The sequence below is a fragment of the Crocodylus porosus genome, unplaced genomic scaffold (genome assembly GCF_001723895.1).
Source record: "Crocodylus porosus isolate Cpor-Errol unplaced genomic scaffold, CroPor_comp1, whole genome shotgun sequence".
Taxonomy (NCBI): domain Eukaryota; kingdom Metazoa; phylum Chordata; order Crocodylia; family Crocodylidae; genus Crocodylus; species Crocodylus porosus.
Genome location: NW_017728920.1, coordinates 8,307,322 through 8,325,423, shown reverse-complemented (window position 1 = coordinate 8,325,423; position 18,102 = coordinate 8,307,322). Strand labels below are relative to the sequence as shown.

General features: G+C 48.0%; 1 protein-coding gene across 1 annotated transcript in view; it reads left to right on the top strand.

The window, feature by feature from the left end:
* ADAMTS14 (ADAM metallopeptidase with thrombospondin type 1 motif 14) overlaps positions 1–18,102 on the top strand; it is a gene marked incomplete at its 5' end in the record, with an annotated part of 139,661 nt that overhangs the window by 104,910 nt on the left and 16,649 nt on the right. The window contains 5 exons of the mRNA XM_019538550.1: positions 9,686–9,834; positions 11,083–11,258; positions 12,300–12,433; positions 13,069–13,192; positions 17,314–17,397. Coding sequence (XP_019394095.1) covers positions 9,686–9,834; positions 11,083–11,258; positions 12,300–12,433; positions 13,069–13,192; positions 17,314–17,397 — 667 coding nt within the window. The remainder of the gene's footprint in view (positions 1–9,685; positions 9,835–11,082; positions 11,259–12,299; positions 12,434–13,068; positions 13,193–17,313; positions 17,398–18,102) is intronic.

Here is an 18,102-nt window from a genome sequence, read left to right as displayed (position 1 = left end):
GAGGGGAAGAATCACCTCCTTGGACCTGCTCGAGAAGCATCTGTGGATGCATGACAAGGTACGGTTGGCCTTCCTGACTGCATCCCCACACTGCTGGCCCATGTTCATCTTAGCATCAATGATGACTCCAAGATCCTTTTCTGCCTCTGTACCAACAAGAATGGAGTTCCTCAGCCTGTAGGTATGGTGCTGGTTGTTCCTCCCCAGGTGCATCACTTTGGACTTGTCGGTGTTGAATCCCATCCTATTCTCATCCGCCCACCCCTGTAACCTGTCTAGGTCTGATTGCAGCCTACTCCTCCCTTCTAGCGTGCCCACATCCCACACTGCCGGCCCATGTTCATCTTGGCATCAATGATGACTCCAGGATCCTTTTCTGCCTCTGCACTGATGAAAAGGGAGTTCCCCAGCCTGTAGGTATGCTGCTGGTTCTTCCTCCCCAGGTGCATTAGCTCCCATGTCTTTCATTTAACACTTCTATTAGGTGACTGTATTGATGCATCCTAAAACTGCACTCACTTTTTGTGTGGCTGCATCACACTGCAGGCTCATAGTGAGTCTGTTATCTACCAAAACTCCCAAGTCCTTTTCCATAGTGCTGCCATCCAGCCAGGTGTCACACGTTTTGTATTTGTGTTTTTGATTATTCTTCTTGAGATGAGCATTTTGCTTGCAGAAGGGCTGAGGAAGGTCTTTAAATTCGTGCTTGACTATTCTTGCTTTATTAGTCCATGGAACTTAAAATTGAGAATATGTAAAAAGCTGAGAAACTTGAATGAATACCAACAGATTTATCCAGTTCAGGTGCAGACTGCCTACTGCAATGCTAATAAACATTACTAATATGATTCAGGCTGGAGGGTCTGGACTGGGTGGGTTAAGAGTTGAGGGAAAGCCATTCTCTGAACCCCAAAACAGCTTCAGTAAAAGGATTTTAAAGGGCCTGTTTTCCACAAGGATGCTCTAATGCCATGTGTTTGTCAATTAGCATCTTCTAGCAAAATTGGTATATTCCTGGGTAACAATCTACACTTGCTCTTTCTGTTTCTGCAGTACTGTAGCAAAAGTATGTGAATGTATCTGAGAAACTGAAATACAGAATGGCCACTGGTCATTCATGTCCGTGAGATTTAAATGCACTCACGCACACACTGAATCAGATTTAGTCCTCAGCTGGTGTAAATTAGCATGTTAATATATGACCTCATTTGAACTATGACATATTTGCTCAGCTGAGAGCCAGCTCTGCCTGTTTAGAAACTGGAAGGTAGTTTCATCATTTTCCAACAGTTCTTGAGGACAGGCAGATTCTGAGGGTAAGCTACTTGACAGTGTTCCTTTTGAGGCATTTTTGTACTGTTAGTCCTGGCCAAAGAGCAACTCAGTCCTCTTGTTCAAGGGTTGGCAACCTATTCAGATCCAGTCCACAGAGTTGTTTTATCCAGCTTATGAAGCCACAACTTCAGCTGTATTTTGACAATTGGGAGGCTTTGATGGTGTTTCTGCAGTGGGGGCCTTTGCCTGCATGGTGGCTTGGTGGCAGAAAGAAGTGGTGGTGGCTGGGTAGTGAGGAGAAACAGCTGTGATGGTAGTGGCAGCATCAAGGAGCCAGGTCAGAAGGGCCAGCCTACCTCAGTCTGAACTGGATAATTTTGGTCTGCCACTCCTGAAGTATTTCCAACTCCTGCTTTTGTGGCAAAGTGGTAGGATTTGATCATTTTCCTGCCTGTTTAAACATGAAGCTGGGACAGTTTAAAAATATGAGACAATAGCCAGTCACATGACAGCAGAGGGGTATATCCTGCAATCATTAATAATAAGATGCAGTGAAATCAAGCCCCAAACCAGATTCAACCAAACCTGTGACTCAGGTCCTGGGAAGAGAAGATGTCTCTTTGTGCCATTGCATTGCTGGAAATTGGGTGTGGACATTGCACAACCAGTGCAAAAGGATCATCCTAGTACTGGCGCATCTTTCAATTTTCCCTACCTTGCTGCCAGCACACAGGAGATAGATGTGGGGAGGGAGGCATGGTCAGGACACCTCTATATTTATCCAGCACTGCTGTGGATCCCCTCCACTCTTGAGCAACCATTATAATGTAGGGCAGCCCCAGCACCTGCTTATGAACTTAGATGTGTACTGCTTGACTGTGGTTGAGGTCAGGACCTCAGTTAAAGTTCATGAAGATTAATCTCTTTTTTGGGAGAGATTCTGTTATGAGGTTTTCTAAGTTCTGTGTTTGTGAGAGTGAAAAGTCCATTGCATTAGTAAGGAATGAGCAGAACAGAAGCAAGAGCTGTGTGAACCCCCCACATTAAAGTTCTCCAAGTGAACCTCAATCCTGGCCTTTATAGTCCTTTCCTGTGTGACTCCTGGGACACACCCACACAGTGAATCCTGCTGTCCCATTTCCAGCTCTCTTCTGAAGAAAGGCTAGTTTTTACCTAATGGTCTATGAACAACTGGAGATGAGGAGGAAGGCAGCAGAACAACTTGCCTTTCACATGTGACCTATGTCAGGATTTGGATTTGGCTTTCTGGAACTGATGGGGCCATTATTTTATTAACTCCATGCCATCCAAATCCCTTGAGACCTTTGTTTATTACTGTGGCTGCTAGGCCTCGAATAGTCGTTCTCATGCGACCTTCGCCCTGGTGTTAGATGTAAGGCGCCTTACAGACTCATGTTGCAGACCGAGCAGATGTCTCTCCCTCGAGTCACCTCCCCCATTCTTGCATGCCACAACTTGTTGTTCCTCAGTAGGTGGGGTTGGTCATCAAGTGTACTCGTGGCCTGTGGTTTGCCCGGCGGTCATTCACAGGGCTCCACCAGCCCTACACCCCAGCCTCATGCCTCCTTCAGCATGTTGTCCTTCCGTTGGCCTCATCCTCTCTGGTAGGATAACGCCTCACGGCTTGGCGTCTAGATGCCTATGGCCAAGTTCACCCATGTGAGCCTGCCCCTCGACCCTCCTTGCCTCCACCCCTTATTTCGGGGAAACACAAAAAAAAATGTCCAAGGCTCCTCCTTGGCCCTGTTCCTTGGGGATACCCACACTTTCCACTCTTCCTCTTCGCACGGGGTAACTAAATAAAACATATTAACAAAACACAGAATAATGAGCCACTTCCTGATGTGGCTGCACCCTGCTCCCTTACTGTCCTTCCCCTGGCTCTAGTTGGGGGAGCAGCGCTTTACTTCTGGTCCGTCGCTTCTAGGATTCACTCCTATTCTCCCATTGGCCCGGCTGGGACCGGCGGCGATACCCGCCCTGATTGTAAACCCCTCGGGGCTCTCCCGGGGTCTTCTGCCTCTGGCATGTCTCCCTCCTCGCCCTGGTCATCCCAATACTCCCACCTGGGGTCTGCTTGGACTCTGGGTGCAGCTCTGGTTCCAGCCCTGTGGCCGGCATGCCTGTTGCTCCCTTGCCATCCTGTGCGTACTCCTGTCGGGGTGTTCTGCCCCACACGGCAAACGTCTGCCCCCCAGCTCATCAGGCTCCATGGGTCCCGTGGGGAGGATCCTTTCCTCTCCCTGTGGCATCTGCAGCTCCCCTCTTGTGCTGCTCTCCCTCCTTCCCTGTGCGACATCAGCCACCACTTTTATTTCTGCCAGCTGGCGTCTGAAGGTGACGTCACCGGCCAGCCTTAATTGAATGAAGAGGCGGCTGATGAGCTGCGTGGGCTCTTCCTTCCCCACCACTATGCTGCATCTCCTGCTGCCGGTAGGTACCCCTCATTACTTCTTTCCCTGGGACATAACCCTCCCCGCCAGCTGCTTTGTGGCGGTTCCGCGAGATGCGTGCCTTCGTTACCTGTGGTCATATAAGGGGGCCGACACCCTTGCCGATAGATGCCTCGTCTCGAGCCCTCATCACACTAGACAAGAAGTCAGCCATTATGTTGTCATTCCTGGGACAGTATATTATATGGAACTTATTCTATGGAACTAAAAAGGTTGCAATGCCAATGCCCACCTCATTCGTGCATTATCAGTTTTGGCAGAGCTGAGCCATTTAAGGGGCGCATGGTCAGTGATGAATATAAACTCCCTCCCCAGTAAGTAATAACAAAAGAGCTCCACCACCCACCGGATAGCAAGGCATTCTTGTTCGATTGTCACGTACCTAGTTTTGGCTGGCAGCAATTTCTGACTTGCATAGGCCATGGGTTGTTCCATGCCCGTGTCTCGTTGGGTCAGTACTGCCCTGATAGCGATTTCAGAGGTGTCCGTCTGTAATGTACAGGGTTTATCAAAATTAGGGATGTGTATGATCACATCTTCGCGTAGGACCTTTTTTAAGGCCCGAAAACTTTGTAACATCTTCCCCTTCCATTTGACCCCCTTCCGGTTTGACCCCTTTAGGGCCTCTGACAGAGGTGATGCTATTTTTGAGAATTGTGGGACGAATCTACGATAGTAATTCACCAGGCCCAGGAAGGATCGTAACTGTTTGAGTGTTTGCGGGGCTTGAAAGGTGTGGATAGCTTTGACCTTATCCTCCAAAGTTCGGATGGTCCCTTGTCCCATGAGGAACGCTAGGTACTTTGTGTGTCTGTGAGTGATCATGCACTTGCAGGGGGTCGTGGTCAAATCTGCCCTTCTTAATTCGGTCAATACGGCTCTGAGGGCTTGTTGGTTCTGGCCCTGTGATTTCGTGAATATGACAATGTTGTCGATGTACGCCACTGCATATTCTGTGTGTGGCACCAGAATGCACTCCATTAGCTGTTGGAAGGTGGTGGCGGCCCCGTGCAGTCCAAACGGCATCTTTACAAACTCATATAGACCCCAGGGTGTTCCAAAGGCCGTTTTGGGGCAGTCGCGCGGCCGCCTGGGGATCTGCCAATATCCCTTGGCCAGGTCTAAGATAGTTACGAACCGAGCTGTCCCAATTCATTCCACTAATTCCATTACATGAGGCATGGGGAAGGCATCAAATGTAGCTATTTTGTTTAACCTTCGGTAATCCACACAAAGCCTTAAGGTCCCATCTGGCTTCTGTACCGGTACTAGGGAACTTCGCCAACGGCTTTGGGAGGGCTTAATGACACTAAGTGCCTGCATCTTTTCCACCTCTTTACGTACCTCTTCTGTTAGATGATGGGGTATCGGCCACCACCAATCCCGCACAATTGCGCCTGGGGGGTGTATGGATGGAGTGGTATGTGTCTCTTATCCATCCGGGATCCTCCAAAAATACCTCCTTAAATTCCTCAAGGAGGTTCTGCATTTCAATGTTTTGTGTTGCAGTTAGCTCATCACTTATGCAGGTCCTTCAAAGGCTCTGGGACCCCTGGGCCTGTGTTGACTTCTTGAGGTCCAAGGTCATCTGCTGTCTGTTCCATGAACGCAGCCCACCCTTCAGGTTGTTGCCATTCCTGTAACAGATTAATGTGGTAAATCTGTCTCTTTCGCTGGTGACGTGGGCGGTAAACCTCGTAGTCAACCGGGCAGACTTTTAGTAGAAATTTGAATGCCCCTTGCCACTGGGTTAGCAGTTTGCTATGTGAGGTGGGTAACAGAACCAGTACCTTCTGCCCCGGTTGAAACTCCTGTTCCTTCAAGTGTGAATCATACTTTTCTTTCAGTCATTGCTGGGCCTGTCGCAAATTGTCTGAAGCCAGTTCTCTTGCGCTCTGGACATGGCGTTGGAATGCTTGTTGATATCTTGATGGGTTGGAGACAACCGTGGGGCCACGTTCCCAATCTTCTCAGAGGATCTGCAATGAGCCCGTGGTTGGTGGCCTAATACAAGTTCAAAAGGAGAATACCCTAGAGACTCTGATGGGGCATCCCTGAGCAAGAACAAGGCCAGTGGGAGCATCAGATCCCAATGTCGTGGGTCACCCCATATGCATTGTCTCAACACCTTTTTCAGGGTCCCTTTAATCACTCTACTAATCCATTGGTCTGGGGGTGATAAACAGACGTTCACAGATGTTTGATCCGCAGGGTTTGACACACCCCCTGTAGGACTTCAGACATAAAGTTCTGCCCCGGTCCATCAGAATCTCATGCGAAATCCCCATGTGAGCTATCCACTTCACCAACTCCTCCGCAGTCTGAGGAGCCATTACAGACCTTAAGGGCACCACGTCGGGGTATCTAGTTGCATAATCCACAATCTAGTTGCATATATCCAGTATATACTGGTACCCACTACTGCTGCGAGGTAGCGGCCCAACGACGTCCACGGCAATTCGTGAAAAGTGCAGGTTGATTACGGGCATTGGTCTTATTGGGGCTTGGGGTGCCCAGTCTTCCCTTGCCTTTTGGTACAGGGGGCACCCCGCGCATTGACAGGCCATGTCTTCTCTCATCCTTGGCTAGAAAAACCACCGGGATATCTTGTCCATGGTTTGATCCCTCCCCATATGACTGTGAGAAAGAGAAAGAGTCACAGGGCTTCAAAACATAAGGGCTAAACAAAGGCTCAGCAGCCCTAGGTCCACAGCCCCAAAGAGCCCAGCAGAAATCTCCTTTACCCAGGTGTTTCTGGAGAGGAGGGGCAGGGAGCTCCAATGCTGGTATAAAGAAGAGCCTGGAACAGGCAAGGAGGGAGAGCGAAGAACCAGAAGGAGGAGGAGGAATGAGCTGACACATGCTGCAGGGAACTCTGAGAGTGACGTGGAGAGCCAGTAGGAGATTCTTGCAGAGAGTAAGCCTCACAGAGGGAACTCAAAGCAAGGACTGCTGACCTGGTGGGGCTTAAAACTGTTTGTTACCACACCGGGATCTGGCGGATCCAGCAGAGTTTTGTACTGTAAAGTACCTAATAGAGGGGCACTATAGAGTTGTGGTACCGTAAAGTCCCTAAAAGTGGTACAAGCCAAAATGGTGTCACTGATGGACCTAATGTGATAAGGGGAATCATGACAACCTCAACAAGAGGCTGAGAGAGAGCCACCAAAGAGAGGAAAGGGGCAGAAAAGAGGGACTGACCTCACAAAAGTCAATTTTGTTTGCTCTCGGCTAAAAGTAGCCGGAGCAATAACCCAGGCCAGGAGTGCCTGGTTTTGTTTTCTTGTTTTCCTGTTTTTGTTTGGAATGGAGGTCAAGTTGAAAGACCAACTGGCTAATCAGATCACGGTGGAATGGGTGAGGGTGTAGGGATGGTGGAGCCCTCAGGAACGTAGGACCTTCGTGGGATGACGGTGGGATGACTAATGGGACTACACAACCAGGTACTGAACCAACTCCTTTAACACCAAGTTGTGACAGGTGAAACGTGGATGTGTAGAGCTCCAATTAGAAAACGTCTCACTTGAGTCGACTGGCAGGTGGTGTCCTACAGCTCTGCAAGTAATGGAGATACTTGACAATGACCCCTGACTGGATTGGCGTGTGCCAATTGCCACACCGCCTTCCAAAAGCAAGAGGGCACCACTAGTTGTACTCTGTCTTCCTTATCCACCCTGCCAGTTTGGACCCGATACAAGAGGTTGTGTCTCACCTCAAAATGAATCCTGGGGTTGGAGACTGATGCAGGCTGTTGAGAATCACCTCCCGCCTGTGTCCACAGTTCCTGTAGTTTAGGATTTTCTTCCTGCGCTTGCCGGAACTGTTGGGTTACTGGCAATGTCTTGGAGGTCCGCCACAGCATCACCATCTCCCTCATTGCATCCCCCTCCTTCCTCTGAGTCACCGAGCCACCCCCTCGCATCTTTAAGGCTCTGTGAACTACCTCGACATTTTGCACCCGATCCATGACATCGTATAGTGGAGCCCAGTCTCAGCCCAGGAGCATGTCGCAAGCTAGACGGGGTGCAAGGCCCACCAACAACTCCCCTTGGTATTCCATAACTCTGAGATTTGCCCACACTCAATGTATTTTCTGCTTTTCCCCATGAAGGCAAGACACCCTTACCAGCTTCACCCAGCAATTGGGGATATCTTTCAAAAGGTTGGCCTTAACAAGCAACTGAGCGCAACTGGAATCTAACACAGCCCACACCGGGTGCCCCTTGATCCAGGCCCTTACTACTGGGCATCCCCATACCGGGCTCTCACCCCCTGCTCCAAAGCTACAATCCATGGGCTCCCCCTGAATGGACTCCTTAGGGGACTTGACCACCCCTCGTGAGGGGCCATGTGATCGCCACCTCTCGGAGGCACGCCCTGGACACTCCCACGCAAAGTGTCCCATCTGGCCACAGCGGTAGCATACCATATCCCCCCCAGGGTCCTATAACTGGTTTTCCATCGCTCCGCCTCTCTTGTCACTGGCACCGGTGGCATGGTCCCGTGTTTCTCTCACGGGTAGTGCAACTCCGAGGCTGTGAAGGCCTCAGCCAGCTTCAGTGCTTCATCACAGGACTCCGGGGAGTGCTGCGGACCCAGCGCTGTGTCCTCTTTTCCAAATCGTTCATGAATTGTTCCAACACGATTTTATCCACAAGGATTGCAAGCGTACCGTCACCAGATTGATCCATTTCCCAAAGAGATCACGGAGTCGTTGGAGTAACAACCACGGTCACCTCTCCTCTGCCCTCTTCTTGGACCGGAAGAGTCGCCAGTAGTGTTCTGGGCTGATCTCTAGGTGATAGAGAATAGCGGCTTTGACTGCCTCGTAGTCTTGAGCTTCCTCCTGGGTCAAGGCCCTGTGGGCTGCTTGGGCCTTACCCAACAACAAGGCCCCCAGTTGGCTGGCCCGGTATCCTTTGTCGAGGCTGATGATAACTGCGTGACACTCAAAGGCCTCGATATACGCCTCCAGGTCATCTTCAGATGTCATCTTGGACATTTTAAAGGCCGACAGGCCGTGCCGCATCCAATCTTGCTGCCGTTCCAATATTTGCTGCTGCGAACCCACAATCTGTGTCAAGGCCTGCAGGTTCTGTCCCAACAGGTCTGCTGGAGCCATCTCAGTAGGTTGCATGTCTGCTGGGTGGTTCCCACCTGCGCCCCCTGAGGCGTTCCCGGCCAATGCACCAATCTGTGGCTGCCGGGCCTCAAATAGTCGTTTTCATGCGACTTTTGCTCTGGTGTTAGACATAAGGCGCCTTACAGACTCATGTTGCAGACTGAGCAGATGTCTCCCCCTCAAGTCGCCTCCCCTGTTCTCTCCTGTTGTTCCTCAGTAGGCGGGGTTGGTCGTCGAGTGTACTCAGTGGCCCGTGGTTCACCCAGCGGTCATTCATGGGCTGTGCCTGTTGCTCCCTTGCCGTCCTGTGCGAGTTCCTGTTGGGGCGTTCTGCCCTGCATGGCCAGCATCTGCCCCCAGCTCATCAGGCTCCATGGGTCCCATGGGGAGGATCTTTTCCTCTCTCTGTGGTGGCTGCAGCTTCCCTTTCGTGCTGCTCTCCCTCCTTCCCTCCATGGCATCAGCCGCCATTTTTATTTCTGCTGGCCAGTGTCTGAAGCTGACATCACTGGCCAGCCTTAATTGAATGAAGAGGCGGCTGAAGAGCTGCGTGGGCTCTTTCTTCCACTCCTGCTGTGCTGTGTCTCCTGCTGCTGGTAGGTACCCCTTGTTACTTCTTTCCCTGGGACAATTACATTAAGGCTTTCTTACGTTACGGTTGTCAATGTCCTTCACATTCATCTCACCAGTGACAGTGGGAAAAATGATTTCCAGACCATGGTGCTCCCATGAAGTTAGAGCTGTTCTCAGATAAAGCTGGATGACTATGAAGAGGCAGGTGGTCAGGTAATGCATGTTTTTCCTTCTGTTCCAGTGGTGTTTCAAGGGTCACTGCATCTGGAAGACTTCAGAACAGCCTTACAGCCAGGATGGCAGCTGGAGTTCCTGGTCCAAGTTTGGTTCCTGCTCTAGGACATGTGGGGGTGGGGTCCGCTCCCGCAGCAGGAGCTGCAACAACCCACCGTAAGTTTGGCCTTCTGGTGATTCTTTTGGTCACTGTAAAATTGTAACTGGCAGAAAACAGGAAGCTCCTTCTCCTTCCTTCAGGAGGATAGTCACATGGAAAGAAAGAGTTCCTCTGTGAAGTTGAGGAAGCCAGAAAGAGGGAGTACCATGTGTACACAGCACAGTACATGTCACAACATTAAATGGACATTCCATTTTCCAGGGACTTGCACCTTTGAGGCACCTATACATGTGCCAGACATCTGCTCTGATGTGTGCTAATTGATTAAGTTTGATTAATTGAGCTAATTGATTAATCAAACAGACTTGATTAATCGAGTTTGTTGGAGTGTGCTAATTAGCATGCTCCGGCAGCCTCTGGTTCATGTGCATTCAGCATTCCCACACTTCAAAATGGTGGTGTCATCATTCTGAAGAGTGGGGATGCTGAATACATATGACGCTGCAGGCCCTTTATAGTGGCTCTTGAAGCCACTCTAATTAAAGCCACCCCCTCCCCCTTTCACCCCATAGCATATGTAGATGCTCTAGGCAGTCTGCTTGATTATCTTGGGTTGGCTGAGTTCAGTGGTAGATGTTAGCATGAGATTTAAAAATGAATCTAAGGGAGTTGGATTTCCAACTCCCATTGGATTAGAGCTCTGAATTTTCAGTTTTCGTTAAATAGCCCATCTGTAGTCTGTTAGTTTTAATGTAGAGCTACCTGCCCTTCTCCTGCACATGTAATCCAGCTGGGCTGGACGCCTTCCTCCTTCCAGCAGAGCACTTGCTTTAAAGAAACACTGTCAAGGCATACTGGCTTTAAAGAGATTAAACACAATCTCTTGTCTTGGTGATCTGATAATAGCAGCTGGCAGTCATGGGAACACATGTGCAATTTTTCCCACTTCTTTGGTCAGCAGGCAGAGGACAGGAATGTGAGATGTTCACAGAGACCCTCACACTAGCATAAAGTAGTTATTGGTCAACCACTTTCAGTGCTGATTTTATTTCTTTAAATGACTTACAAAGAATAAGCGCATGTGCGTCTGTGTCCTTGAATGTGTTGGTAGTCTGTTTTGGATTCAGGGAGAGTCCAGATGTTAAAAGTGACTGGTGATCTATGGAGGTCTCTAGGCATTGCTGTATGAATTAATGAGTTCTTATACTGTTGTAGATCTCTGGTTCTATTGAGTTGTATCAGGCTTGAATGCCTCTTTTTCAAATACTCAAAATGATTCTTTTCCCACTGGATTTATTCTGTAGACCAGCTTATGGTGGGCGAAATTGCCCTGGATCCACTTATGAGTACCAGATCTGCAATACTGAAGAGTGCCGTGGACCATATGAGGATTTCCGTGCCCAACAGTGCTCCAAGCGCAACTCTTACTATACCCATCAGAACTCCAAGCACACCTGGCTTCCCTATGAGCATCATGATGGTGAGTGGAGATGGCCCAATTTGCCAGGCAGTGCTAATGCCAAGCAGTCAATGAACTGACTCATGTTTGTTTTGTGGGCTTTGAAGGTAGCTAAGTCCAAGCTATCTTTGGATGAGGCTGGTAGTTTGTGCCACATGTGATGGTGTTTTTGATAATATAGACTGCAGAACCTGGATACTGTCATTTGGTTTCCACTGTGAGAGCTGATCACAAGCATCTAAAGTACATCAGGAAAATGCTGTTTGCATAGGGTGTGATATATAGCAGGGAAATAAAGACCACTGAATATAGAGCCAGGGGAGTCAGTGGAAAAAGGGTTTTCAAATAGAGAGACCATATGCCATTGGCATAAGTTAGTGACCCATAAGTTACTTTGGCTTATACCAGGATTGCAACTGGCACAGACAAGCCAACAGCATAAGAAAACTATAACTAGCACTCTGACATCTCCTCCATTCTTTTCTATCAGTCAGGTCTTGAAAGAAAGAAGAGAATCTGCTTTTCTTATTAAATGTAAATATATCCACCCACACTTTTAAAAATAATGTTTATCACTCCAGCAGGCCCAACTCTCATTGAATAAAGGCAACAAGTGACCCTATAATTCCAGCTGTTTTGATGGATTTTCAGTTGTGAGAATACACAAATTGATTGGAATAAAACTGTCATCCTCATATTGAGGAATTGCTGACAGCAGAATCAAAGCGACTTTGCATGTATGTCCATGGCAGAATGTGGTCTTTCATTCACCCTCCTAATTGTTTCACATTGAAGAAAGTCTGACTTGCGCAGACACATTCTCCATGATTGTTCATTTGCTGGCACCTCCAGAGTCACACTTCCATAAGTGTGCTGCTAGAATACATAGCATTAAATAGTAAATATAGGAAGTCATTATACACAATAAAAAGACAGGCAGGTCTTGAAAACATCCCAACTGTATTCAAGATTGGAACTTCACCCACTTGAAGTAGGGTTTTATTTATTGATTCTAAAGAATTGCTACAAGCATGGGCTCCTCAATATCTTTTGTTGTTTCAGATGCTCAGAAGTGTGAGCTGATTTGTCGGTCTGAGGGAACAGGAGATGTGGTATTCATGAACCAAGTTGTTCACGATGGTACCAGATGCAGCTACAGAGACCCCTACAGTGTGTGTGTCCGGGGAGAGTGTGTGGTATGTTGCTAAATACTAAGTCTACTGATTTTCAATTTTACTTGTCTTCTTTCCAAATAAGAGTGCTTGGGCGGGCAAGGCAAAGACAAAGACAAAGAGTACGCACATTTCTTGAAGGCAGTGGAAACTTAAAAAAATTTACACTTACCATAGACTTTTCATTGGAGCTCTATAAGCTGATGCATTGTCTGAAACAAAATAAAGGAAAAGGTCAGATATGCTGTTACTTAAACAGGCTCGCTTAGCACTTAACCTGGTAGAGAAGCTGTGTGTGCATGCGTGTCTGTCTTTTATCTGGAAGAAAATGAATATGTTGGTGCATGGGCTGAGGCTTCTATCTGAGGTGGGAATCAAAACTGAACAATTCATCTCTGAAGACTTCCACTGAGGGAAGAAAGGAGAAGGAGTGCCAGGTTGGGGGGTCAAATGAAGTGGAGGCCAGAGTGCAGCCTTCATGAGAATGACTCAACAGCTGGTAGAAATCTATGTGATTTCTCTCACCCTCATCTATGTTGTAGCTGTACAACATAGCTAAAGCCCCAAAATAGCTTTAGGGTGTGATGCCTGCCATGTATTCTGAATCTCTCTGTACATGTGACCCTATTTCTTTTATTTCTTTCCCTCTCTGGTGACAGCATGTCGGGTGTGACAAAGAAATTGGCTCTCTGAAGCAGGATGACAAGTGTGGTGTTTGTGGGGGTGACAATTCCCACTGTCGGACAGTGAAAGGGACTTTGATTAAAACTCCCAAGGAGCCAGGTAAGAATACATCCCCATAGTACAGGAAGTGGACTGTTTAAATATGTATTAGCTTGTAAGAAATGTAGCATGTTGGGGGGCAAGCATCTGTCCTTCGCTGGGCCTTCATAAAGCTAGCATTCCTATTTTGAAATCCAGATTTACACTGGTGTAGGTGAAAGCACAGTTTGGCCCTACACATACAAGTACAAATGGATCTTATCATTTTGCATTATTTATTTAGCATTTAGCATAATCCAGTATCCATAGTCATGGACCAGACCTGCCTGTGGTAGGCACTAGACAACCAGAGCAGACAGACAGAAAGGGGAAATGGCTGCTGAACTACAGCTTGCTACCCAGAAATGCTACTTACTGCAGTCTCAGAGTGCTGTCTAATGCTGTTCCTGTTACTTATTAGGGCATTTAATATTGGTCTCATAATTTACATTTAAAAAAGAAAGAAATCTAGCCCTTTGTTTTACTATTTGGCAAACTATTTTAAAGCCCTGCAATTTGACATCTAAGTGCTGGGCATGTATTCAAATGGTCAGTGTCCATTGGTCCCATCCTCAACTGATGTCAGTTGACATGCCTTTAATGATTTTACTGGATGCCCACCTGTTGAAGCCAGTTGGTTATGGCCCATTGCATGTGCCCCAGTGACAAGTCTCAGCAGTACCCAGTAACCATTTTGCTACTCAGTTAAAGATGCTGTTTATAATATCTGCTTCTTTCTGCCTGTCTGTTATCTGTTTGTTTATGATGATTCAAGCAGTTACCATGACCAGGCTAGACCAGTGTAGCACACCGGCTTTGGAGTTTCCTGGGGTGGCCACTTGGAAGTTGCAGCACTTACATCACACAGTAGATTACCTGCTGTACAGTACAGATGGCAAGGTGAAATGCATGCCTGTGGTGCACTGAGGAGGAGTCCTGGCAGTAGCTGCAATCTGTAGGCACATCTGAACTAGTTTTAATTTAGCCAGTGTTGATAACAGCAGCACTGAAGCAGCAGCCTTTGCATGTCAGCCTAGACCAGCAGCCAGAATTGTCCATCCCCCAACAGAGTCTGTACCTTGGTAGGTAAGACCAGCTCCACAGCATTTTTCTTGCAGCAGCAGCTGGTGCATAGACACATCAATGCTGCTTCTCCTCTAAGAGCAAGAGCTGGGGTAGGCAGAGCATGTGGTGGCTGCAGTAACAGCAACAGCAGACACCAGGGAATGGGTAAAACTGCTGTACATGTCCCTGCCCTTGGAACGATTCCCCCTGCAAGCCCATTCTCCTGCAGGGTTTGCCCAGAGCACAAAACCTGCTTGTCTGGCCACTAGCAGCAGCTGTATTTAGTTGACAGTGAGAGACAGCTAGTTCTGAGGTTGTTTTTGTAAACCAATCTGAACCCCATACTTGCCAGTTTCAGAGGTTTAACTGACGGAGAGTGGTGGCATCTCTGTAGAGGAACTCTGACCTTTCAAATTAAACACTGTGAATGAAGTGAAAAAAAGGGTAGAGAGTTTTGCTTAGAATGCCATATATAAGAGCATTCAGAATGCTGTCTATGCGGGAATAATGTGCCTTTCTTTGTCTAATCTCTTGCAGGGTTCAGGGTTTGGAGTAAGGTGCAAAGGGAATCAGGGTTTCTAGAAGCAAACGATGCAGCCTGACACAGAGAAGTCATAGAGAGTGTTGACAGAAGTGATGTTTTGTTGCTCAATTGGTCCCCTGAAGCACTTTACAGTCATGCCCTGAAAGAAGTGCAGAGCTGCATAGTCCTTTAAAAGTGCTCGATTGTGTGACAGTCTGAATCCGCATTACATGCCGCATGATTGAGTGCTTTTAAAGCACTCTGCAGCCCTGAGCTTTTGTCAAGGCATGGCTGTAGAGTGCTTCATTACATGAGGGTTTAGATGAAGGTGCTCTAAAGGTGTGAAGCTAGGGGAGAGAGTCTGCAGACATGCAGCTGCTCCGAACTGGAGCTCATCCCCAAAACTTCCCAGATCCAACAGTGAATGTCACTGTAACTCATGTTGTGCCAGAGTGGTGCCATGTGGTGCCAGAGTGGAGCTGTGCATCTGTCAGCATTCAGAAAGCAGAGAACCTAACCAGGGGATGAGAAGGATCATGTAAGTGTGGCAGACTTACAGATACAGCCCTGCAGCCCGGGCTCAGAGAATCTTCATTGTGATTGGTGGAGCCCATCCACTAATCAGGTAACACTGGGAAGGGGTTGCCCTGCCCCTGTGGGGGGAGGGTGGGGATGAGGGTGGGAGAGAGAGGAGACCCCCGGCTTGGTTGTAGCCTGCTCTTTGCAGGTCAGACAACATTTTGGGGTGGAGCCTCTGGAGTGAATAAATGAGCTCCGTGCCCAGCACATGAGAGGCAGGTCAAGGGATGGAGAAGAGGATGGGTTAAAAAGAACTGGTGTGAGCTGGCTAGTGGGCAGAACCAGTGCTCTGAAGAGCCTGAAAATGCCTCTTCATGAGTGGAAATGGCGAGCGGCTGTGTCCCCAGCTGCACTGCAGGGAACACAGTGTTCGTGCACTGCTCTGTGCCTGGAGCCCATACCCTGGGAGCTGCATGAGGCAGCTGAGGTCTGCAAAGCCCTGGTGAGTGGCCGGGACCTTGTGCACGCAGCGGTGCATGAAGCTCAAGACCCTGGGAGTAGCCTGAGGTGGCTCGGGTCTGCAATCTCTGACAAGTGGCCAGGGAACTCGGTCCAGGCAACGCTGCATGGAGGGTCTGGGAGACGGATTGAGCCCTGGTGCTGCGTGAAGCGGCCTGGGCCTCCAACCCCCAGCAGAAGGTAGAGCCCTCAGTGCACAGGACGGTGCACAGGGGCACCTGTGAGCGGCAGCCCAAGGGAGCAAGGGGCCTGGGAGGCCACTCCCGTGAGGAGCAACTTGGCCAAGGGGATGAGGGCCAGCCATCCAGGCCCTGGAATCATGAGTTGTTGGGGAAGGGATTTCCACAGGGGAGGGGATCTACCCCACCTGTGGGGCAGTTTATCCCTGGGGAAGCTTGATCTAATTTGTTGTTGAGGTGCCTTATATTTTGTGGGAGAGTGCCTCCGTGTCTGTGACGCTGCGCCTTATATTTTGTGGACATTTTAACTTTGTATATTAGTACTTTAATAGAGTGTAAGTTTAAACTTCTTAAGTGACACTGCTGGGACCCCTTCCCTGATGGTTATACAGACTTTCCATATATATTTGTGTTATGACTGCTGTTTAATTGTAATTCTTTGTGCTCACCTGTATTTACCTGTTGTTTGCCTATTCTAAATCCACTGTTCATCAACACATTGTTTGAGGCTACCTAGAGGGGTGTAATCTTTCAGCTTTTATCTGTAGGATATACTATTATATGATAATTGTATATCTCTCTGTGTGTGTATCTCTATATATCTGTGTGTCTGTGTTTATTAATAGCAATTATCTTAATTCTTGTATATATTAATAAATCTGTATATAGTTGAATACCTCTTGTTCTGGCTTGACTTTATAGGGAGCAGAGGGATCTGGCCTCCATGTTGCAGGTCCCTCTTGCAGCACTCTTGCCTGCTGCCCATCCCTTCTATCTGAAGAGGGGAGCACAGTACTTGGGTGTACCCAGGTTCCATAATGCTGTGGGAGACTAGGATTATTGCTTAGAGAATGATAGCAAATGGTCTGTGTCATTGGAAGAGGAGTTAGGAGACTGTGGGACAAGTCTTGAAGAATGTTCAGGGGTAGAAACCAAGAGAAAAGCATAATGGGAGGACTGAAAAGCCTCATTTCCAAGTAGGCATCAGCTTAGATTCCAAATATTGGATGCTTGTCTGAATGGACTCTGAATATTTTGAATTTGACTCTTTGCTAATAAAATCACAGCTTATCTGTTATCTCTGCAAACAGTCCCTTAATGCTTCACTGTACTCATGACCTGGAGAAGCAAAGTAGGGCTGCCTTGCAAATGCAGAGTTATCTAAACTAACCTGTTATCAACCGTAAAAGCACAAGCCAGAAGTACCAACTAAAACACACTCCTCCCTATCCTTCTCTCATTGAAGTATCAAAGCATGTTGGGAGCATTCCACAGGATTCAGACCTTATTGCTGTGCTGCTGGTTTTCAGAATGCTTCTCTTTCTTTTATTTTTCAGCGGGTGTTTTGAAAATGTTTGAGATTCCAGCTGGAGCCAGGCACATTCAGATAGAAGAGATGGAGCCAGCATCCCATAACATTGGTGAGCGCTGACTGGTCACAGAATGCAAACAGGCCAAGAGGCAGGGAATGTTAGTCAGCCTTACCTCATTTTGTTTAAGTAAAGAAACTTTAAGCGTCAAATGATCTAAACTGGGTGAGTGGGTCATGCTTTCAAAGTGGGTGTGGGAGTGCTAAGAGCCAATTGTATTGTACTGTACATGCACAATATTTAGAATTATATCCAGAATGAGCTAACTGAGTGCAAAAGGCTTATTTACTGCTCAGTTCCTACTTGAGTGATAAGTAGGTCTCATTCAAGGCTTTCTTGTATGTAAGTCAGTTTTGCCAAGTGCACTATGACTGTTGATCTCTTCTGAAAAGAAGCCCAGGAATGGAGTAGTAGGGGACATTGAAGGATTAATTGTATTGGCAAAGCTTTACGGGTACGCAGGAATGGAGTGGCAAGGTGGAATTCCAGTTAGAACTGAGGTATGTTGGCTGGGGCCAAAGGGCAAGGAATTGGCATGTGGTTTGCCATCTTGGCATTAGGTGGTGCTTCTGTTCCTGAACTTCCATGAACTCTAACAACAAAGTGAAAAATGAGAGCATAACATGAAGTCTTGGGGCCATATCTTTGGGTCTCTGGTGTGCCAGCTAGAGGAGCTCCAGGCCACAGTCCAGAGACTGCGTGCCATCAGGGACTGTGAGCAGGAGATAGACTCCTACTGCCAGGCCCTTCTCCCCC